This window comes from Herpailurus yagouaroundi, unplaced genomic scaffold (assembly GCF_014898765.1).
Source record: "Herpailurus yagouaroundi ecotype Mexico unplaced genomic scaffold, PumYag 141, whole genome shotgun sequence".
Taxonomy (NCBI): Eukaryota; Metazoa; Chordata; class Mammalia; order Carnivora; family Felidae; genus Herpailurus; species Herpailurus yagouaroundi.
This window is the reverse complement of record NW_024412396.1, coordinates 26,794,711-26,813,654: the sequence shown is the minus strand read 5'-3', so window position 1 is coordinate 26,813,654 and position 18,944 is coordinate 26,794,711. Positions and strand designations below refer to the sequence as shown.

Below are 18,944 nucleotides of genomic sequence, written 5' to 3'. Positions count from 1 at the left end.
ACCCTGTCTCTTTTGCGTTCTTTCCTTGTATCTATCGTAACACAACGAGAAGTGGCATACTTGCATTCTTGCCCGGCAGTTTTCCTACTACCCCACGAGTCCCCCATGGTGGGGCAATCTTCTATTATTTTGTATCTCATTTCAAAACATTATGTAGCAAAACACCTGAATATTCAGGTTGCCAAGCGTTTACGGAGTTCCTATTGTATACCAGGTACTATGCTGAGGCAAGGGGATGCCAAGACCGAGGTTAGACGAGAATCCCACAAGACATCGCAAAACGCTCTTCAGAGAGCGTCCATCAAAATAGGAACTCTTTTTTGAACGTTTCTTCGCCTTTATTGTTGAAGATAATTGTAGGTAATTGTAGGGTAGTTCGTTTCGTTATATTTCAAAATTCTACTCGTCCAGTTAACCGAATGGAAAGGGCTCATTGCTCTTGCATACCGAACCCTACCGCCCATTTGGGGGAAATCCTCCCAGTACTCTCATCATAAATTGTTATGACCAGCAGAGGTCGCTAGGGAGGTCAGCTTGAGTCCTGAAACACAACAGGGAAAGGTGACCGGACTAGTCCGTCAGCTTTCCAGGAAGGAATGCAGTTTCAAGACACTAGTTCGGATCTATGTCTAATTGTTTTGGTATAACGAAAAGCTAGTTGACGGCGACTTGATATTCCAATTCTTCAGAAATGCGACGCAAACACGTTCGCTTCAAGGAATATTGGGTCTTCTGCGCGGCCGTAGATTTCGGCCAAGTGCGCCTGCGCATAAGAGTAGCGGCGTTGAGTCAGGTAGTCAGTGGAGAAAACTGCGGTAGCGACCCTCGGACCTCGCCATGAAGACTCGCTTCAGCACCATTGACCTCCGCGCGGTACTCGCGGAGCTGAATGCCAGGTACTGAGCGATAGGTGACTAGGCTCTTGCGGGGAATGCAGAAGGCAGAGGCCGGTGCCCCGTGGTGGAAAAAAAAGACCAGCCTGATGTTTCCACTTAATCCCCCAGTGCTCCTCTGCGGACCTGGCTAGGCCTGGGTGGGCGAGCGCGTGACATCTTTCCCGCGGCCCTCGGGATATCTGGGGACCCCAGCGGCCGCATGCCCCACACCCCGCACTCCCGGGCTGCTTGTCTCGCCGGATCTTGTGTCAGGCTTTGGCGGGGCCCTCGCCGAGCTCTCGCCTTGTTGGCCTGAGTTGCCCCGGTCTGGCAGCGAACGTTTATTAAGACAGGAGACACCAAGTAGACGCCGGGGTGCCCAGCAGTCTTTTGCCTCAGGGGTTTCCAGACCGGAGGCCTGGTTTCTTTGACACTCCTCCTCATTCCTAGGAGACGGAATATTGGCGTTTTAGCTGAAAGTAACATTCTGATCTGGTTTCTGTTATGCAGCTGTGTGAGTTTTGTCATTTTTTTTTCCCAGAGTTTTGTTACCTTTTTTTCCTTTTGTAATAAAGGGGGTTAGATATTTCCTTAGAAATATCGGGTCATTTCAAGGACGCAGGGCATTGCATGGTGTTCCTAGGACTGCTCTTTTTGTCTTAACTTTTGTTCTTAAGAAGTTACACTTCTTTTGGGATCAATGCCTGGTGGCCTTCACTCTGCTCCCTGGTTGACTCCATATCCTTTGAGTTGAAGATCCCCTCTTTGAAGGCCCTGCTTCCTCCTGCGGCTTTAATTTGAGTGAAGTTTTGTATTTCAAATGTTGTTACGTGTTTCCTTTCTCTTGCAGCTTACTAGGAATGAGAGTAAACAATGTTTATGATGTGGATAATAAGACCTATCTTATTCGTCTTCAAAAGTAAGAGCATTTTACAGGCTTGTTTGATCTTTGGTAATTAAATATGAGATTATTGATTTTTTTTTTAACCTGCACTTTTAGTCTGTTTTATTGAGTTAGCGTTGACAAATGCCTTAAAGAAAAATTTAACTTTTTTCTTCCACAGACCAGACTTTAAAGCTACACTTTTACTTGAATCTGGCATACGAATTCACACAACAGAATTTGAGTGGCCTAAGAATATGATGCCATCTAGTTTTGCCATGAAGGTAAACTTTAAGTTATACTTGAAGCTAAATTTTAAGGCCCTGAGATTGGTCACTAACAATTTAAGTTTTAAAATGTTTGGTTTTCCTTCACTATTATGAATAAAATATAGATAAAATAGTTGATAGATACTGGGATGAATAAAGTAGACATTTATTGACTTCTCCCTGTTACCCTTCACACCCCAGTATGCTCTAGATCTTTCAGTTCCCACAGTCATTATTCTAGTTTAAACTTGTATAATGTTCCCATAAAGTCCTTTGAATTACAGTATACTTCTTGCTATCAAAACAGTTCTTTGTTAGACCAGAGTTAATTTTTCTAAAGCATCATTTTCATTAGTTTCTTACCTTTTATGATTCCCAAATTTCTGAATTCATATCCTATCTTCTAGTATTCTTGGTTTTCTGTGATATGCCCCCCCCCCCCCTTAACCTTTTCCTAGTTTTCTGCAGCTCACTTTTGAGCTGCCAATCTGTATTTTATTGAAATACTCAATGACATTAGTATGTTACCAATCATATCTTTTTACTTTTCACTTCTCTCTTTGCTTTTGTCTTGTTTTGTTTTTTCTATTAAAACAGAGAGTCTGCATTTGTGGACGTTACCTGTCCGTTTATTGGCATAACAAAGATATTAAAAGTTTATGTGGTACAGAAGAAAGACATTAGAATCAAATATACCTAACTTTGAATTAATGATTTTGCCGCTAAATAATTTTATAACCCAGAAAAGTAACTTAACCTCTTGAAACTTAGTTTCTTTAAATGTAGAATGCGGATAATAACTCCCTCATGGGGTTATTGGTGAGGATTATTTGAAGTAACATGTAAAGCACCTAACACAATGCCTGACACATATTAGGGCTCCATATGTATTAATTTCCTTCTTCCTCTCCTCCTCACTTTCCTTCAGAAATTTATTTGTTTTGGCATTGTGTTATTTCATTAGAGGCTTTACAGAGAAGAATCTTATCCCCAGCAACTTAGAATCTGTTTTGGATTACAAGTTAGGTAAGTGTTTCCCAAATCACAAGGCCTGTCACAAAATTATCAAACTCTTAAAAAGTTTAATTTATAGTAACCCCAAATGGTTCTTTTGGGAATTGTCCATAATAATGGTGACACTTGGTATTTGTATAGCATTTTTCAAAATAAATTAATAACGTATATTTTGAGCTGTTTAATATGTCAGTGGATATGAAGAACGGTTATTTTAGCTTTACAGATGATAAGATACATGCTACTGGGATTGTGTAAAAATCCCCAAATCAGGCTATACCAATAGGAGGCCAAACACTCAAAAAAAAAAAAAAAAAAGTTAGAATTTTATGAGTTAGGTGTACATGTTAATCTAAATGTATATAGAGAGATACCCTCCAATGGAGCAGACACAGTGTTAAGCACATGATAAATAATTTAAAATAAAGAGCTGCTACCTTTGTATAGCACAGTCATGCTCAGTTGTGGCAAATCACAGTGATTGTTCTTCATTCTCACATTTGGGGATGCCAGTGATAGCTTTGTGGCACTGTTGTTTTCACCAAGCTGCTAATAGGGAAATAAATAAAACAAACATTATGTATGTACTGTATGCCCATCTATACTCATGATAAGTAATCTTCCCTTTTCTCCATTCCATGGTGTGGATTTCTGTTCCTTTCAAGGATGCCTTTTATCTCCATTTTAACTTTGTTTTTCTTGAATAAAAATACTGGGGGCCTCTGGGAGGATTGTGATTTTCCCCTGGGAGTTTAAAAATAGCCCAAATGTAGGTCACTGTTTAAATCAAAACCATTATAGACCACTCTTAGAACTATTGAATATAGGAGGGAGAGATTGTTAGAAGTTTGAAAAGGATTATTATATCTGCCTGAATGTATAAGTACATAAAATGAGAATTTTCGTCAATTTGAACTATTAGGTCTGGAGAAGAAGTCTTTTTGGTTATGAAAGAGTTGGCATTGGTTCTAAAAATGATTATATATATATTTTAAAGGTGAATTTATATTAGCTTCTCTGTAAAATTTATCTTGAATTTGAGTCTTGAAAGCATTCTTTCTTACTGGTCTTGAGTAAGCAACCTTCCAAATTAAAGAATTAGAAACAGTGGTAAGAATTTTTAGGCACTACAGAGTAGTCTTGTTTCTGGTTCATGTTATACTTAAATATTTGTACTAAAGGATGGTACATATAATCTAAAGCAATAGGTGTTGACCAAGTAATTTATATTTGGGTTTAAAACATTAATTGTATTTTAATTGCTAATAAGAAAAGAACATCATGACTAGGGATAGGAAGAATGGGATTTGATAAGGAATAAGAGTTATTATATTTGGATTTGAGCTAAGTTGGTCAAAAGCTTTGGAGACAGTACCAGAAAGATTCTGTCTGGGCTATATTAATACATTTGTGGGAATAGAAGGTAATTGGATGTACGTTGAAGACTAACTTACAGAATACCAATAAGGTCATGGTTCAGAATTTGTATTTGAAATGGAAGTTTGGTGGAAACCACTAATTAATATTGAACACAAAAGAAATTTGGGATCCTTAAAAGATGAGACTGGAAAGAGGCCTTATGAAAAAAGGTTATGGCTTTGAGTGAGGTCATCAGGGTAAGAAAAAGAGATTTAGCAGTGATATAAACAACAGAGTACATTTCTCTATAGGGCAAAGTACAAAATACTGTTTCAGAGTTAGCAGTCAGAGTCCTGACAGACAGTGTTTTTCCTTTGATTATCATCTGCAGGCTTTTGTTTACTATTTTTTAAGTGTTATTCTTGATGGAAATGAAAAGAGGAAGCTTATTTACAAGCCAATACCAAATGGTTAGGAATTCACTTCTACTATACGAATACCCTTTTCTTCTGTTTCCCACTAGTGCCGAAAACATTTGAAGAGTCGGCGATTAGTCAGTGCAAAACAACTTGGTGTGGATAGAATTGTAGATTTTCAATTTGGAAGTGATGAAGCTGCTTATCACTTAATCATTGAGCTCTATGATAGGGTAAGTTAAATTTGGGTGGTGAGATGAAGGATAATTCATTGTTGTATTGTTAATTATCTGTGTAATACTATTATACTGTAAAATATGGGCAGGGAACAGCAGCTGTAGCCCATCTGAAATTGATTTTTGTGTGTGGTCTCAGGTAGTGAGTGGTCAATTGAAATTTGTGTGATACCCTCTTTAAAAATTTTTTCTAAAAACTTTATTGTTTTCAAATGACTGTGGATTCACAGGAAGTTGCAGAGATAGAGATGTCCGTTTCCCTTAGTTGTTACATTTTACGTTATTATAGTACAATATCAAAGTCAGGAAATTGATGCTGGTACAATGTATGCATCTAGTTCTGTTCATTTTACCACCTTTGTAGATTCATGTAATCACTACTGCAATCAAGATACAGAATTTTTCCATTACCACAGAGATCTTCCTGGTGATACCCCTTTATGGTCATACCCACCCACTCCTCTTCCTCCCACCATCCCTCCCTCCTGACAACTACCAATCTGTTCTGTCCCTATAATTTTGTCATTATAAATTGGGTCTTCAACAAAGAAGTCAGGTTCAGAACCTTGGTAGAAGGACATACCAGATACTCTTAAATGGGAGTTGGTAAACTACAGCCTGTGGCCCCTTTTTATAAAGCTTGTGAGCTTAAGAATGGTAATGTTTTAAAAAGGGCTCTTAAAAAACAAAAAAGAATATGCAACTGAGACCATATGTGGCCACAAATGCTAAAATGTTTACTGTCTTGCCTTTTACAGAGTTTGCTTTGTAAAAAAGTTTGCTGGCCTCTCCTCTTATAGACTCATGTTGTGTGAGCCAATAGTGTGTAGACAAATACCAAAATATATCAGAGGGCCAAGGTAGGATTTATAAGACTCATTTTAATCTAGAAGCAAGTGCTTCCATGAAAATAGAATGCTAACCTGTGTTCTAGGGTGATCAGAATAAATTACACAGGACTGAATAAACTGGAGAGAATCTAATTGTGGTTAGTTATTTTCTAGAATATTTTTGGTGTTATGATGAGTATTTTATGGTGATGTATGATAGAGCCCTTTACCTTTCTCTTCATCCTTAGTAGTCTGTACTTCTGCAAATTGGAGTGATATATAATTAAATGGTGGTTTGCTCTCATTGGTCCTTTAGAATTTAGGAACAAATGAGATTTTTTACTGAGATTTTTTTTTTTTTTTTTACAGCTAATGGCAATGTGTATGTTTACATAGGTTCAATAAGAATTTGTAATTCTTTTTACCAAGATATAATAAGGCAAATTGTGCAAACTAGGTCAAACTTAGGGTTTCATATTTGTGAATAAGTCTCACTTAACTAGGTATGACAAAGGTTATATTTTATATGTAGAAGCAGTGTCCACAAAACATCCTGAGAAACTGATCTTTTACCTATTCTGTGGCATATATGATCCTAGCCTATTGGTGGTAAAGAATTTGAATAGATTTGAATAACTGTAGATCTGAATAACTTTAAAGAGGAATTTACCTGAATTTATAGGTCTACCACTGACACAATCAGTAGTGATTTTTGTTTGGTTTCAAATACTAATTTTTAAGTCTCTGGGATAATAGAAAACTTTTGAAAATAAAATCCCAGATTTCTTATGAATTCTCCAGGCAGCAGTGATTATTATGGCTTTAGTAATTGTTTCATACCTTGTGACTCTAGATTTGCTGACTATATCTGAGGAGATAATATTTATGTTACTTAACATTTCTTGCTGGACCTGTGTAAATCAGGCCAAGGTGCAATGAGAGTAGCTTGTGTTTATGTATATTTGTCATCAAAATAATTTTAGATGTTATGATGAGAAAGGACTGTAAAAAAAGTATCTAAAATTTGAAAAGAGACAAAAAGGACCAAACTGTCATTTAAGTATCCTGCTGGGTGTTGTCTCGCAGGCACTTATGGGGGTTAGTTTCTCCTCTAGAGTTGTGTATCTTGAATTTGCTATTTACTATTGATTAGGGTTTTTTGTTTTGTTTTGTTTTTTTACAGTTCTTTAAGTGTAGACTTTAACTTGTAGAAAACTGATAGCAATGCAAATGATTCTTGCCTGATAGCAATGAAAGTTATTTGATCCAGTAGAGATTCAAATTGTATCTGTCCAGAGAAAAGATATCCTCAGTGGTTACAGTCTTACTGCCTTGAATTGACAATCTTACACAATTATTCTCATTGTAAATAGTTCATTTATTTCATTTCTCTTACAACCAGTTTTACCATCTAGTGGTTTTATTATTCATTAGTTAAATTTTGACAGTTACAATAAGTTTATTGTCTTCTGGCAACTGTTATTTCTACTGAAATCTGTTAGGTCCTTTGAAGGTAATCTGGCCTTTTTATCTGGATGCTTTAAAATTTTTTCTCTTTGTCTTTGGTTTTCAGTATTTTTGCTGTGCTGTGCCTAGTTGAGTTCTTATTTGTAATTATCTTTCGGGGGTTCATAGAGTTTCTAGAATCCGAGTTGATGTTTTTCATCAGTTTTGGGAAATTCAGCCCGATTTTCTTTGATCTGTCTTCCAATTCACTAATTTTATTGCTACCAAACAAGAATCACTTGGAATTGCTATTTTTATTGTCTGTTGTTTCTTTTGATTTTAATTACACTGTCTTGTCTCCTCACATGCCTGGTTATTTCATTTTGTGCCAGGAACTGAGTAGAAAAAACAGTAGTTGTAGTCTGAGATCCAGAATGACTTGTCTTTCTCTAGAGAAGATAATTGCTTTTGACAAGTGGCTAAGGGTACAGCTAATTCCAGATTACCTTACTCCAATCAAGAATTGAATTGATTAGAAGTTGGGCCTGGAAAATCTGGTATATTTCTGGTTCACACCTTGCCTTGAGAAGCAGCCTTTATGAGTCACTATTCAGAACTGGATTTCTCAGGATATCTGCCCCCGCCACTGCCCCAGTCACCTTTCACTTGGGCTCTGAACTCCAGTTTTTATTCCCCTTAGTTGTTCCGTGAGTCTATCAAAATTTATGCTCTGGGGCGCCTGGGTGGCGCAGTCGGTTAAGCGTCCGACTTCAGCCAGGTCACGATCTCGCGGTCCGTGAGTTCGAGCCCCGTGTCGGGCTCTGGGCTGATGGCTCAGAGCCTGGACCCTGTTTCTGATTCTGTGTCTCCCTCTCTCTCTGCCCCTCCCCCGTTCATGCTCTGTCTCTCTCTGTCCCAAAAAAATAAATAAACGTTAAAAAAAAATTAAAAAAAAAAAATTTATGCTCAGCTTCTCAGCCTATCAGTTGTTTCTTAACTGTTAGACAAACGATCCTAGGGGAAAAGTAGCCCCCCATGTGTGACTCATCTTTCTGAGTTTTCTTCTCCTAGGTTTTGGTCCTGTGAAGGTTTACTGTCTTGCTTGCATTTTTGATTTCTTAAAATACAAGCTTTGTGTATTTTGTCCAGTTTTTCTGTTTCTCAGTAGGACATTGGTTGGAATTATCTAGACTACCATTTAAATTAGATATGTTTATACAAGTAGTTCATGAATACACTCTCAGTATATAGAGAAGTACATAAAATTAAAATGGAAAGTCTTACCCTTCCTAGCCCAAACCATTTCCTCATTCCAAGGTAACCACTGTTATGTATGGTGTCTTATTTATGATCTCCTTCCCCTCCTCCCACCACTGTCAAAACAAACAAACAAACAAAAAACCCAAACACCTTTTTTTTTTTTTTTTTTCATCTGTGGGGGGGAAAAATCTCTAGAATGTAACTGAAGGCATGCTTAGGTTTTGGTCAATATGCTTACATTCTAAATTTAAACTTATGTACCAGGCACGGACCTTTCCATTTTTTTTTTTTTTTTCCTTTTTCAATTTAAACTTAGACCTTAACGATATGTAAAAATTCTTTGCATACAATGATTTTGTGTAATCTTTGCTATTATTAAAAAAAATCTAGGGGCACCTGGGTGGCTCAGTTGGTTAAGCATAGGACTCTTGGTTTCAGCTCACAGGTCATGATCTTACAGTTTCATGAGTTCACGCCCTGCGTCTGGCTCTGCACTGGCAGTGTGGAGGCTGCTTGGGATTCATTCATTCTCTCTCTCTCTCTCTCTCTCTCTCTCTCTCTCTCTCTCTCTCTCCCCCCCCCTCCCCTGTTCATGCTCCCTCCCTCTCTCAGAAGAAATAAATAAACTTAAAAAAATTGTTTTTAATTTAAAAAATCTAAACAACCTTTTCATTTTGTAATAATTTAGGATTTATAGAAAAGTTGTGAAGATAATATGAAAAGTTCTTGTATATCCTTCATTTTTCTTAATGTTAACCTCTTACATAATCACAGTACATGTGTTAAAACTAAGAAGTTAACACTGACGCATTGCTGTTAATTAAACTGCAGACTTTTTCTTAGATTTCACCAGTTTTTGTAGTACATACCCTTTTTGTGTTCTGGAATCCAATCCAGAATACCCCATTGCATTTAGGGCCTTTCTATTTTGAGGGGTTTGAGCTATTAGTATGCATACTGCCTAGGTTTCACAGGTCCAGTTATTGATGAATTGGAAATACAGATTAAGGATTTTATACATGAAAGTATGTGCTTGGGAATTTTCAGCAGTTATTGTGATACTTAAGAGAGGTAGGTTGGTTGACTCTTACAGTAGATCTTGAAGATTGCTCTTCCCTCTCTTTATACCAGGGTTTGATCTCCTAGGCTTCATGTCTGGAATTTTGATGTATGGTTTATCTAGAGTTGATCAGACCTTGGTTGAAGAGGTGATTGCTGCTCAAATTCATTTAACAAAGTCAGTTTATTAATTTGCAATAAAATTCCAATAAGAAAGATGCTGGAGAAAGTAAGTTAAGGTCAGAAAGTAGTTTATTGAGTACAGCAGAGTCAAGCACAGTATTTCCCAAAGTATGTTTCTTAGATACTACTTTCCCTAGATAATAGGTGTACCTAGAAAAATAGGTCCCATAGCCATTAAAATTTGAGGGCCTTTGAGAATAAAGGGGGAAAATTTTTTTTTTTTAACTCTAGGACTTATCAGTGCCTTTAATGCAATAATGTGATGTGTATATCCCCTAGAGAAGGATATGTTACACAGAATTGCCAACTTTATTTGCTCAGAGTTCTTTTTTAATGGAGGTGGGGGGGAACCATCTTACAGAATAGTTTTGGGAAACCCTGGTTTAAGGCAAAAAACGCTTTCAGGAAAGTAACTGCCTTGCTGGAATCTGCCAGATATTCTTGATAACTGCACGCTTTGATTCAACAAACATTTATTGAGCACCTTCTCTGTGCCAGGCTCTATGGCTGGGTCTGTTTTGCAAGTCACGTTATATTACATCTTCTTCAGTCAGACACTATGTGGACTTCTTTCCAAGCCCTCACCCAAACTTTGCTTTTTCAGTTAACTTTTTTTTTTCTTTTCTGAGAGAGAGACTGCAAGTCAGGGAGAGGGATGGGGTGGGGGAGGAGAGAGAGAGAGAAAGAGAGAATCCCAGGTAGGCTCCATGCTTAGCACAGAGTCCAAGGTGGAGCTCGAACTTGCAGACCAGTGAGATCATGACCTGAGCTGGAACCAAGAGTCAGACGCTTAACTGACTGAGTCACCCAGACACCCCTAATCTTAACTTTTTAATAGATACTTTCATTTTTCCATATATTTGCTTTCCAATTCCTAGGATTCAGATTTTTTTCTGTGTCTTGCTATTTTTTACTTAAGATTATAAACATTTTCCTACTTTTTCAAAACAGTCTTCATAAGTTAACAGCTTTTAAATAGTTTGTTAGGTTGATTTATCATGATTCAGCAATTTCCTCAATTTTTACATTTAGGCTGTTTCCATTTTTTTCTATTGGAAATAAACTGCAGTGAATATCTTTAAGCATATAGCTTTTGGTTTTATGGAGTACTTACATCAGGCTACATTACAAGTGTGGAACCACATGGGTATAAAGTGTAACTATCTGTATTGATTTTGCCACATAACTATTGCTATCCAAAGACAAATTGCAGATGAAAGTATAAATATCGCTTTATTTGGTTTCTGAAATATCTGTCTGTTCTGAATTGTTTTTAATAAGCCACGGTATTTATTTGTAGACCTACCTCCTGCAAGGACAACAGTAAGTTTAGCTGGTGATCATCAAGGTGTTAACTGACTACAGGTTTCTCCTGCTCTCTGAAAGTAGAGCGTTCATATGGAAACTTTTGTAAGCTGAAGTGGCATAAAGCAAAGAAGCAGTTGTCACCAATTTATATAGAAAAACTTTTGAACATCCCCAGAAAATACCTTCTCTTAGGCTTTTCTGATACTTTAAGGACATATGTTACTAATAGATGCACAAATAAGTAGAGGTAAAGCACAGATGCTCACAGTTCAAACCTATGATGGCTTGATGCTGAAATGCTGAGTTAAGTTCCCAGGGAATGGGGTTTGACTCACTGCTTGAGTAGCCTGCTGACTCTATAACAGGTCACTGCCAAACAAACTGAGTGCTTGTTTAGTTTTTTGCCTTATTTTCATAAAAGTGAAAATTAATTTCAGATTTCTTTCGGTCAGTGAAGACCGGTATTAATGTAGGTCTTTTGTAAAAGCAAGGCGGTGTAAAGCAAAGTTGTGAAAAGTAGGTGATAACTGTTGTACTTCCATTAGTGACTTCAGTAGAACGATCAGACAGTGAGTTTAAAGTTGCTTTATATTCCTTCATTATGTTTCAAACTTGGGGTCCTTTGTTTATCTTATTTCAGTCTATGGTGGACAAGTGCAAGGAGCACTGTTTAGATGTGACTCAAGTGCTTTTTGTTTGTAACTTCATTGTAGCTTTGATTCAGGTTTTTAAGAGACCCCATTTTCTTTCTCACTTTTTAAGAAGTTTCAAGAATGATTGGGAAAAGCAATAAATTATATTTTATTTTATTACAGGGAAACATTGTTCTTACAGATTATGAGTACCTAATTTTGAATATACTAAGATTTCGAACTGATGAGTCAGATGATGTTAAATTTGCTGTTCGTGAACGCTACCCAGTTGATCATGCTAGAGCTGCTGAACCTTTGCTTACTTTGGAAAGGTAACATGTTTTGTTTCTAAACTCATTTCATGTTGTATTAAAAGGTAAAATAGATCATATGTCAGAATATTAAAGAACTGTCACATAAAATATTTTGTTCATTTGCATAAAATAACTAAATTTGGACTGCTTGAACTATTTAAATGTGCATGTAAGCAATTAAACCTCATTTGCAAGTAGCAGCTGTGTGTCTTTTTAATCTAAGTCTGGTGTTACTTCAGGTGTTGATGATTTCTTGGTAAAGTGAGGGAACTTACTAGCTATTCTGTGGGAAGACAGATGGCTATCTTGCACAGAGTACAAATGGAAATGGTTTAGCTAAGAAAAGGGAGTACCATAGGATAAGGTGCTGATTTTAGGTACTCTTCTGGCTGGAAGGTTTTGCTAATAGCTGTAGCAGAGGTTCTCAAAGTTTAGCATGCGTCACATTCACCTGGAGGGCTTGATAAAACATATCCTGCCCCTGCTTCCAGTTTCTGATTCAGTGGATCTGGTGTAGAGCCCAGGAATTTTCAGTTCTTACAAGTTCTCAGGTGATGTTTGTGCTGCTGATCTGGGGATCAGAGTGGCCAAACAGCATCCTTAAGAGCTCTTACTAAATGCATAATTAGGTAAAGCCATTCCAGGTATTAAGATCTATCACCAAGCTCTACAAACATTTACCTGTTATATAGGAACATCTCTTTCTTAACACATATGGGCACATTTTCAATAAACAATATGACTAAGTTGAAAAGTATTGATTTTTCTTAGAAGACTTGTTTTCAGGTCCTAGTCTGCTGCTCAGGAACCTACTACCCTTGGGTAAATTATTTTTATGACCCATTTTCTTACCTACAAAGTGAACTAATTCTTCTTGTATGTTAGAGTATTGTGATGATTAGGCAATTTGATGGAAATGAAAGTATTGTAAATATGAATATTGCTGTAAGTTTTATTAAATAAAAGATAATGAGAGGCGTGTCAATTTTGTTTTCACAGACTGACTGAAATAATAGCCAGTGCACCTAAAGGTGAACTACTGAAGAGAGTTCTTAATCCATTACTTCGTGAGTAAGCCTAAATAGAGCAATGAAATGTTTGCAAGAAAATGTAGTTTTCAGGAATATATTTAAATCTTTTATAGCTCGAGAGTATTACAACAACTTGATAATGTAGAAGGGAGCTTAAAATTATCTTTTGAATAAATAAGAATTTATTTTTAAGGAAAGAGGAATTTGTTATACCACATGAAGTTTGACCTTTATGTGTTAGCTTTTATTTAAAAGCAATACAGCTAAATAAACTGATAGTATGTTACCTAGCATTTTAGTGCTAGTGTACTATTCTGAGAAATTGTGTTTTTTTTCTTTTCATTGTGAATCTTTGATTTAATAACCACTTGAGTTTTTGTTTTTGTTTTTGTTTTTAATTGGTGTGTCTCAGGGTACCCCAGAATCTGTCAGGTACTTTCAATCAGGATAAAGATAATCCAATAAACTTATACTTGAAAAATCATTACTCATCCCTATACTGATGAGTCTGGAGAGGACTTGGGCAGGCACGTATCCTCAGTTACTGGGCATTAGGGAGTCACTTGTCCTCTCTTCTGAAATTAGAATGCATTAATAAGTTACCTTTACAGCTTTCCAACTGTTAGTATAGCATACATAAAATTGTTAAGTTTGGATTTTTAAAATTAATTTATTAATATGGGGTATTGTATTAACCAGTTTTTGGATACTAAAGCAGTCTTTCATTCCTGATTTGAAATCCTTTATATGTGGCTCAATTCCATTAAATTCTTATAAAATTTATGCACTGACTTCTGCAGTTGTAGTCTCAAGTTTTTGTAAGTACTGGAATTATCATTTCTAATTACATTTCAAAATAAGTAAAATAAAATCATAAAAAGCAAAATAAGTAAATTGTTATTTTCATTGACTTCTGAGTAGATATTTATATTGGGATGTAAATTTCGTATTATATTTTGAATATTATATAGGGGAATACTAAAAATAATATCTTCTGCTTTTATAGCCTATGGACCAGCTCTCATTGAACACTGTCTTATAGAAAATGGATTCTCTGGCAATGTCAAAGTGGATGAAAAATTTGAAAGTAAAGGTATGCCTGCATGCTACAATTTTTGCCCATTTTCATGTATTTCCTTTTTCAAAAAACTATGAAAATTCTTTCTGGGAAAGTAATAAAAGTGAGCAGGTAGTAAATCTGTAAAAACTATAAAATATTTGATCTATTAATTTTTTTTATGTTTGTTTGTTTATTTATTTTGAGAGAGAAATAATGTGAGCAGGGGAGGGGCAGAGAGGGACATGGGGCTTGATCCATGAACTGTGAGATCATGACTTGAGTCAGACGCTTAACCAACTTAGCCACCCAGGTGCCCCAGGTCTATGAATGTTCTATCCATATGGTATTTCTGGCTTCCTGCTCTAATGTGGCACTTTATCCCTGGTAACTCACAGTTCAGTCTCTTGACCTACCTTAGTACTTTTCAACTTTACAGTATTCTCCTTTCCTGAATAATTGAAGTGGTTACCATACTTGAGGTAGGATCTGGTATAACACTTGATGTACTTGAGTTATTCACCTTCTGACTAAGAAGTTGGAGTGCTTTTAGTAATAGCTTTATTCATGCATTTTAATTCTATAAGAACTGTAGTGTGTCTATGTGATGAATTAGGCTTTTGTAACTACTTAAGGGAATCTAACTAAATTGCCAGATTAGGACAGTAAAAAATTAGAGGAAATATAAGGGAAAAGGAAGACTTGGCTTTTGACAAATTTATTTGCAGATTCTCATGTAAAATTACAAAAATATATTCTTCGTGTTTATATTTTGGGATTACATATCAGTTAAGATTTGGGGATATTAATTTTTATGCTGTAAATGTTTTTATGTTTAAAAATACAAATTAATGTTTTAGTGAGTGATTTTGTGTTTGACATACTAATTCAGTGCAATCCTGATCAAAATGCCAACAGGTGGTATTGTTTTTGCAATTGCAGTGTTCTGGTTTTTTAAATAAATACTGTGGAATAAAAGCATGTGAAAATGTTCAGGAAAACTCTGGAAAATAATAGTAGTGATGGAGAATAACCCTTTTACAGATAAAGGTATATTAAGAACCTAATAGTTTTTGAAAAAGTACAAAATGAAAAATTCAGAAACAGGCCCACGTATATATGGGAATTTAGTATATAAACAAAGTATCTTTAACATCATGAGGGTAAAGATGGATTCAGTAAAAAACTATTGGGATCACAAGCTGGCCAAAACATATTCTTATTTACATATACTGATTATAAACACGAAGTAACTATATTTAATTTTCTTGAACACTTTTATTATTTCCTAAGCACTTTTCTGTTTTCAGTATGGTTTTGTAATAGTTAATTGACACTTGATTGGCATTCCTTTTTTCCATTTTGTTCTGTTAGACCTTGAAAAAGTACTTGTTTGTCTGCAGAAAGCAGAAGACTATATGAAAACAACATCCAACTTCAGTGGAAAGGTAGTACTACATATTATTATTGTATATTGTACTATTGTATATTGTGGTTTTATTTCTTTAGATTTTCAGAATTCACAGTTAATTAGGTATCACTACATGTAAGCTTTTTGTTAATTTGGAAATTCAACATCTGTAATATGCTTATTCTAGGGTTTTTTGGTTTTTTTTTCTAATTGCTGTTGGGTTGTAATTTTTCTTCTGTTCCTTTTTTTTTTTAAGTTTATTTTGAGAGAGGGAGAGAATGCACATGCAAGAGCATGCAAACAAGGGGAGGGTCAGAGAGAGAGAGAGAGGAGGAAAGAGAATCCCAAGCAGACTTCTGCCCTGTCAGCACAGAGCCTGACATGGGGCTTGATCTCATGAACCCTGAGGTCATGACCTGAGCTGAAATCAAGAGTGACATGCTTAGCTGACTGAGCCTCCCAGGCGCCCTTCTTCTCTTCTTTTTATAGAAAGTACTAGGTCAGGTCACAATTGGCATACCAGGAAAGTTGAGGAATTTGAAAATAATTCCTCTTAGGTTGATTTCATTTAGAGAAATACTTTTTAATTGCTAGCACTTAATTAAAAAATTAGCAATTTACATCACTCTAATAGGAAAACATCCTCTGAATCATCTCATATCTTGTTTTTGTTCCCTATTCAAAGTATAACTTTATACTAGAAGTTCAGAGGAAGTTCTGATTAATTCCAGCTAAATTCAGTGCAGGTACACCTGCCCAGTTTTTAAAATGAATTAAAATTTCTTACCAACAAAGTAAACCTAAGACTTTTTCTCCTGAAAGTAAAGTGCTATTGACTTTTTAAAGTTGCAGAATATCTAAAATTAGGAAGAAAAAAGCAAAATGTACACGGATAATCCCATCATTTTATCAAATCACTAGTTTTAATTTTCTTTATTCCTTATTTTTCTTGTCCATATGAAAAAAAGTATTATTTAATAATACTTATTGAGCCTAGAAACATCATTTTGAGAATTGATACAATCAATAGACAAATGCAGCAGATTATTTAAAACTAGAATAATTTTGTAAGTTTAATAAAATCGGGATCAGTCATGGAAGATACATCTTAACTATGAAGAGAAATGAATTTTAATATTGGATTTTTGTAGGGGTACATCATTCAGAAAAGAGAAATAAAACCAAGCTTGGAAGTAGATAAACCAACTGAAGACATACTCACGTAAGCATGTAGGCATGAGTCAGTTTACTTTGGATATTTATTAATGTTCTTGAATGATACAATAAATATGTTTTGCAGGTATGAGGAATTTCATCCTTTCTTGTTTTCTCAACATTCACAATGTCCATATATAGAATTTGAATCATTTGACAAGGTGGGTTTTCCAATTCTGTTTTTTTGACCAGTTAGTATGATATGAGTTATTAAATTAATACCAACTTGATTTGATTGATAAATTAAAAATATTTTTGGTTTACAATCACTGTATCTGAGCATTAAAGATCATTGCAGTCACAAATAAAAACTGTTGGAAATTTTTATTGTCACTTTATTTCAAGATGAAGGACCAAAAGTTTGAACTTAATTTGATTTTTGGCCCTTTGAGCTATATAATGCATTTCCTGGGAATCTGTTCAAGTTCTTTGGGTAGTGTTATGAAACAAAATGAACTCTAAAATTCTGTGTATCTAAGTTGAAGTAGAGACCCTGTTTTTTTTTTTTTTAACCAGTTACTGTCTTTTTCTGTTTTTTAAATAAGGCCGTGGATGAATTTTATTCCAAGATAGAAGGTCAGAAAATAGATTTAAAAGCTTTACAACAGGTATGGTATTGTTAAAAACATTAAACTAACTAGGCTTGGTGTGATTTGCTGTGTAGACGATGCTTTCATATAGGAATTGGTGACGTTTCAGCGGTAGTATGGGAATGCCCTGATCCCTTGGCTCACTGATAATGGTCCAGGGGAGATCTCATTGTTGAAAAGCATTCCCTCGTTTGTTCCATCTGTATGTAAGATATTCTCTAAAATGGAAAATACAATGGGAAGGTGAGTCCTGTTATTTATTCCCTAGTGTAATATGGGTTATTACAGCAACCCAAAGCTTTTCAACCTTTGCTATTAAGGGAACATTGTTCCAAGGAGATTTTTAAGTAGGCCAAAAGAAAGGGAAACGTTCTTTCTGTACAAATAAGTGTATGTTTCATTAAACTGGGTTTTATTCTAAGTGGGCTTTCAAACTCCACAGGAAGTTTTAATATGCTCTGTTTCTCGGTACATTTGACCATGATTTTGGAGCATTGCCACAGAGTTGTTTTAGAAATTAGCCACAGTCACTCTTGATTTGAAGAGGATTTAATTTTTCAAAAATATTAATAAATTCTTGAAGTACGTGTGCAAAAGTTTGGAATTATATGAATCTCTGTGCCCTCCCCTCTGTTTAAAAAAATTAACAGCACAATTTCAAAGCTGGTGGATTGAGTGAATTAAATAGTGTGCCTGCCACACGGTGGCAGCACTTTAGCTAGTAAACATATTTAGCAGTAACATTGGATTGCATGTTTTTATGTGCATCAGAATATTCATGAATTATTTTAGTAATCACTGTGTGTTCTTTTAATAGTCACCATTCTTATGATTCAAATCTTTTAAATACTACATCCCATGATTCAAACCTTCATTAACTGATGATTCTGTTACTAGTGTTAGAAAATTTGCCTCAAATCAATAACCTTGAAATGCAAATGATACATGCTAAAATGCTATATAGAAGGTAAATTGACTACTGTGAGACTTTGTGGCATTAATTTAAGAAAAAGAGTACTCTGTAGAAATAATACTGAGAAAATTAAAAGCAGCAATAACTTAAAAAGAAGCTCTTTTGGTAATTTGTGTTCTTTAAGAATGCATTTCCCTAAAACTTTACAGTTATGTGATAAGAAGAAAATGTCTTGTAGTCAGAATACATTCCTATATAGGGAATGGGAAGTAGGTAGTGCGGAGAGGTAATTTGGGAGCTTGAAACACTTTGGGGTAGGTTAGACCTGGGTGTTGGACTGCAGGAACCTCAGACAGGATTGTGGGGTTGAAGTGGAGGAGGGAGAGTTTCAGGATGTAAGAGAGGAAAGGTGCAGAAGGCAGAAGAAAACTAATTTTTAAAAAATATGTTTTGCCCACAAAAGGAAAAACAAGCATTGAAGAAATTAGATAACGTCCGGAAGGATCATGAAAACAGATTAGAAGCTCTTCAACAGGCTCAGGTATTCTGTTTAGCTTTTTCCCAGATTTCAAAAATGGTAACTTTAAATAAAACATTGTATGTTAAGTAAGTGGAATTAAAATAAAAACTAAAAACATAACTT

The 18,944-nt window shown here is 35.5% G+C and overlaps 1 protein-coding gene across 2 annotated transcripts in view; it reads left to right on the top strand.

The window, feature by feature from the left end:
* The first annotated feature begins 751 nt into the window (after positions 1–751).
* NEMF (nuclear export mediator factor) overlaps positions 752–18,944 on the top strand; it is a 57,786-nt gene continuing 39,593 nt past the window's right edge. The window contains exons 1-12 of one of the 2 annotated variants that reach the window (XM_040477074.1): positions 752–896; positions 1,726–1,794; positions 1,940–2,042; positions 4,924–5,049; positions 11,954–12,102; positions 13,084–13,151; positions 14,122–14,208; positions 15,547–15,620; positions 16,735–16,805; positions 16,884–16,959; positions 17,344–17,406; positions 18,765–18,842. In XM_040477074.1, coding sequence (XP_040333008.1) covers positions 838–896; positions 1,726–1,794; positions 1,940–2,042; positions 4,924–5,049; positions 11,954–12,102; positions 13,084–13,151; positions 14,122–14,208; positions 15,547–15,620; positions 16,735–16,805; positions 16,884–16,959; positions 17,344–17,406; positions 18,765–18,842 — 1,023 coding nt within the window. In that variant the 5' untranslated portion in view covers positions 752–837. The remainder of the gene's footprint in view (positions 897–1,725; positions 1,795–1,939; positions 2,043–4,923; positions 5,050–11,953; positions 12,103–13,083; positions 13,152–14,121; positions 14,209–15,546; positions 15,621–16,734; positions 16,806–16,883; positions 16,960–17,343; positions 17,407–18,764; positions 18,843–18,944) is intronic. The other variant, XM_040477075.1, reaches the window with a different exon arrangement.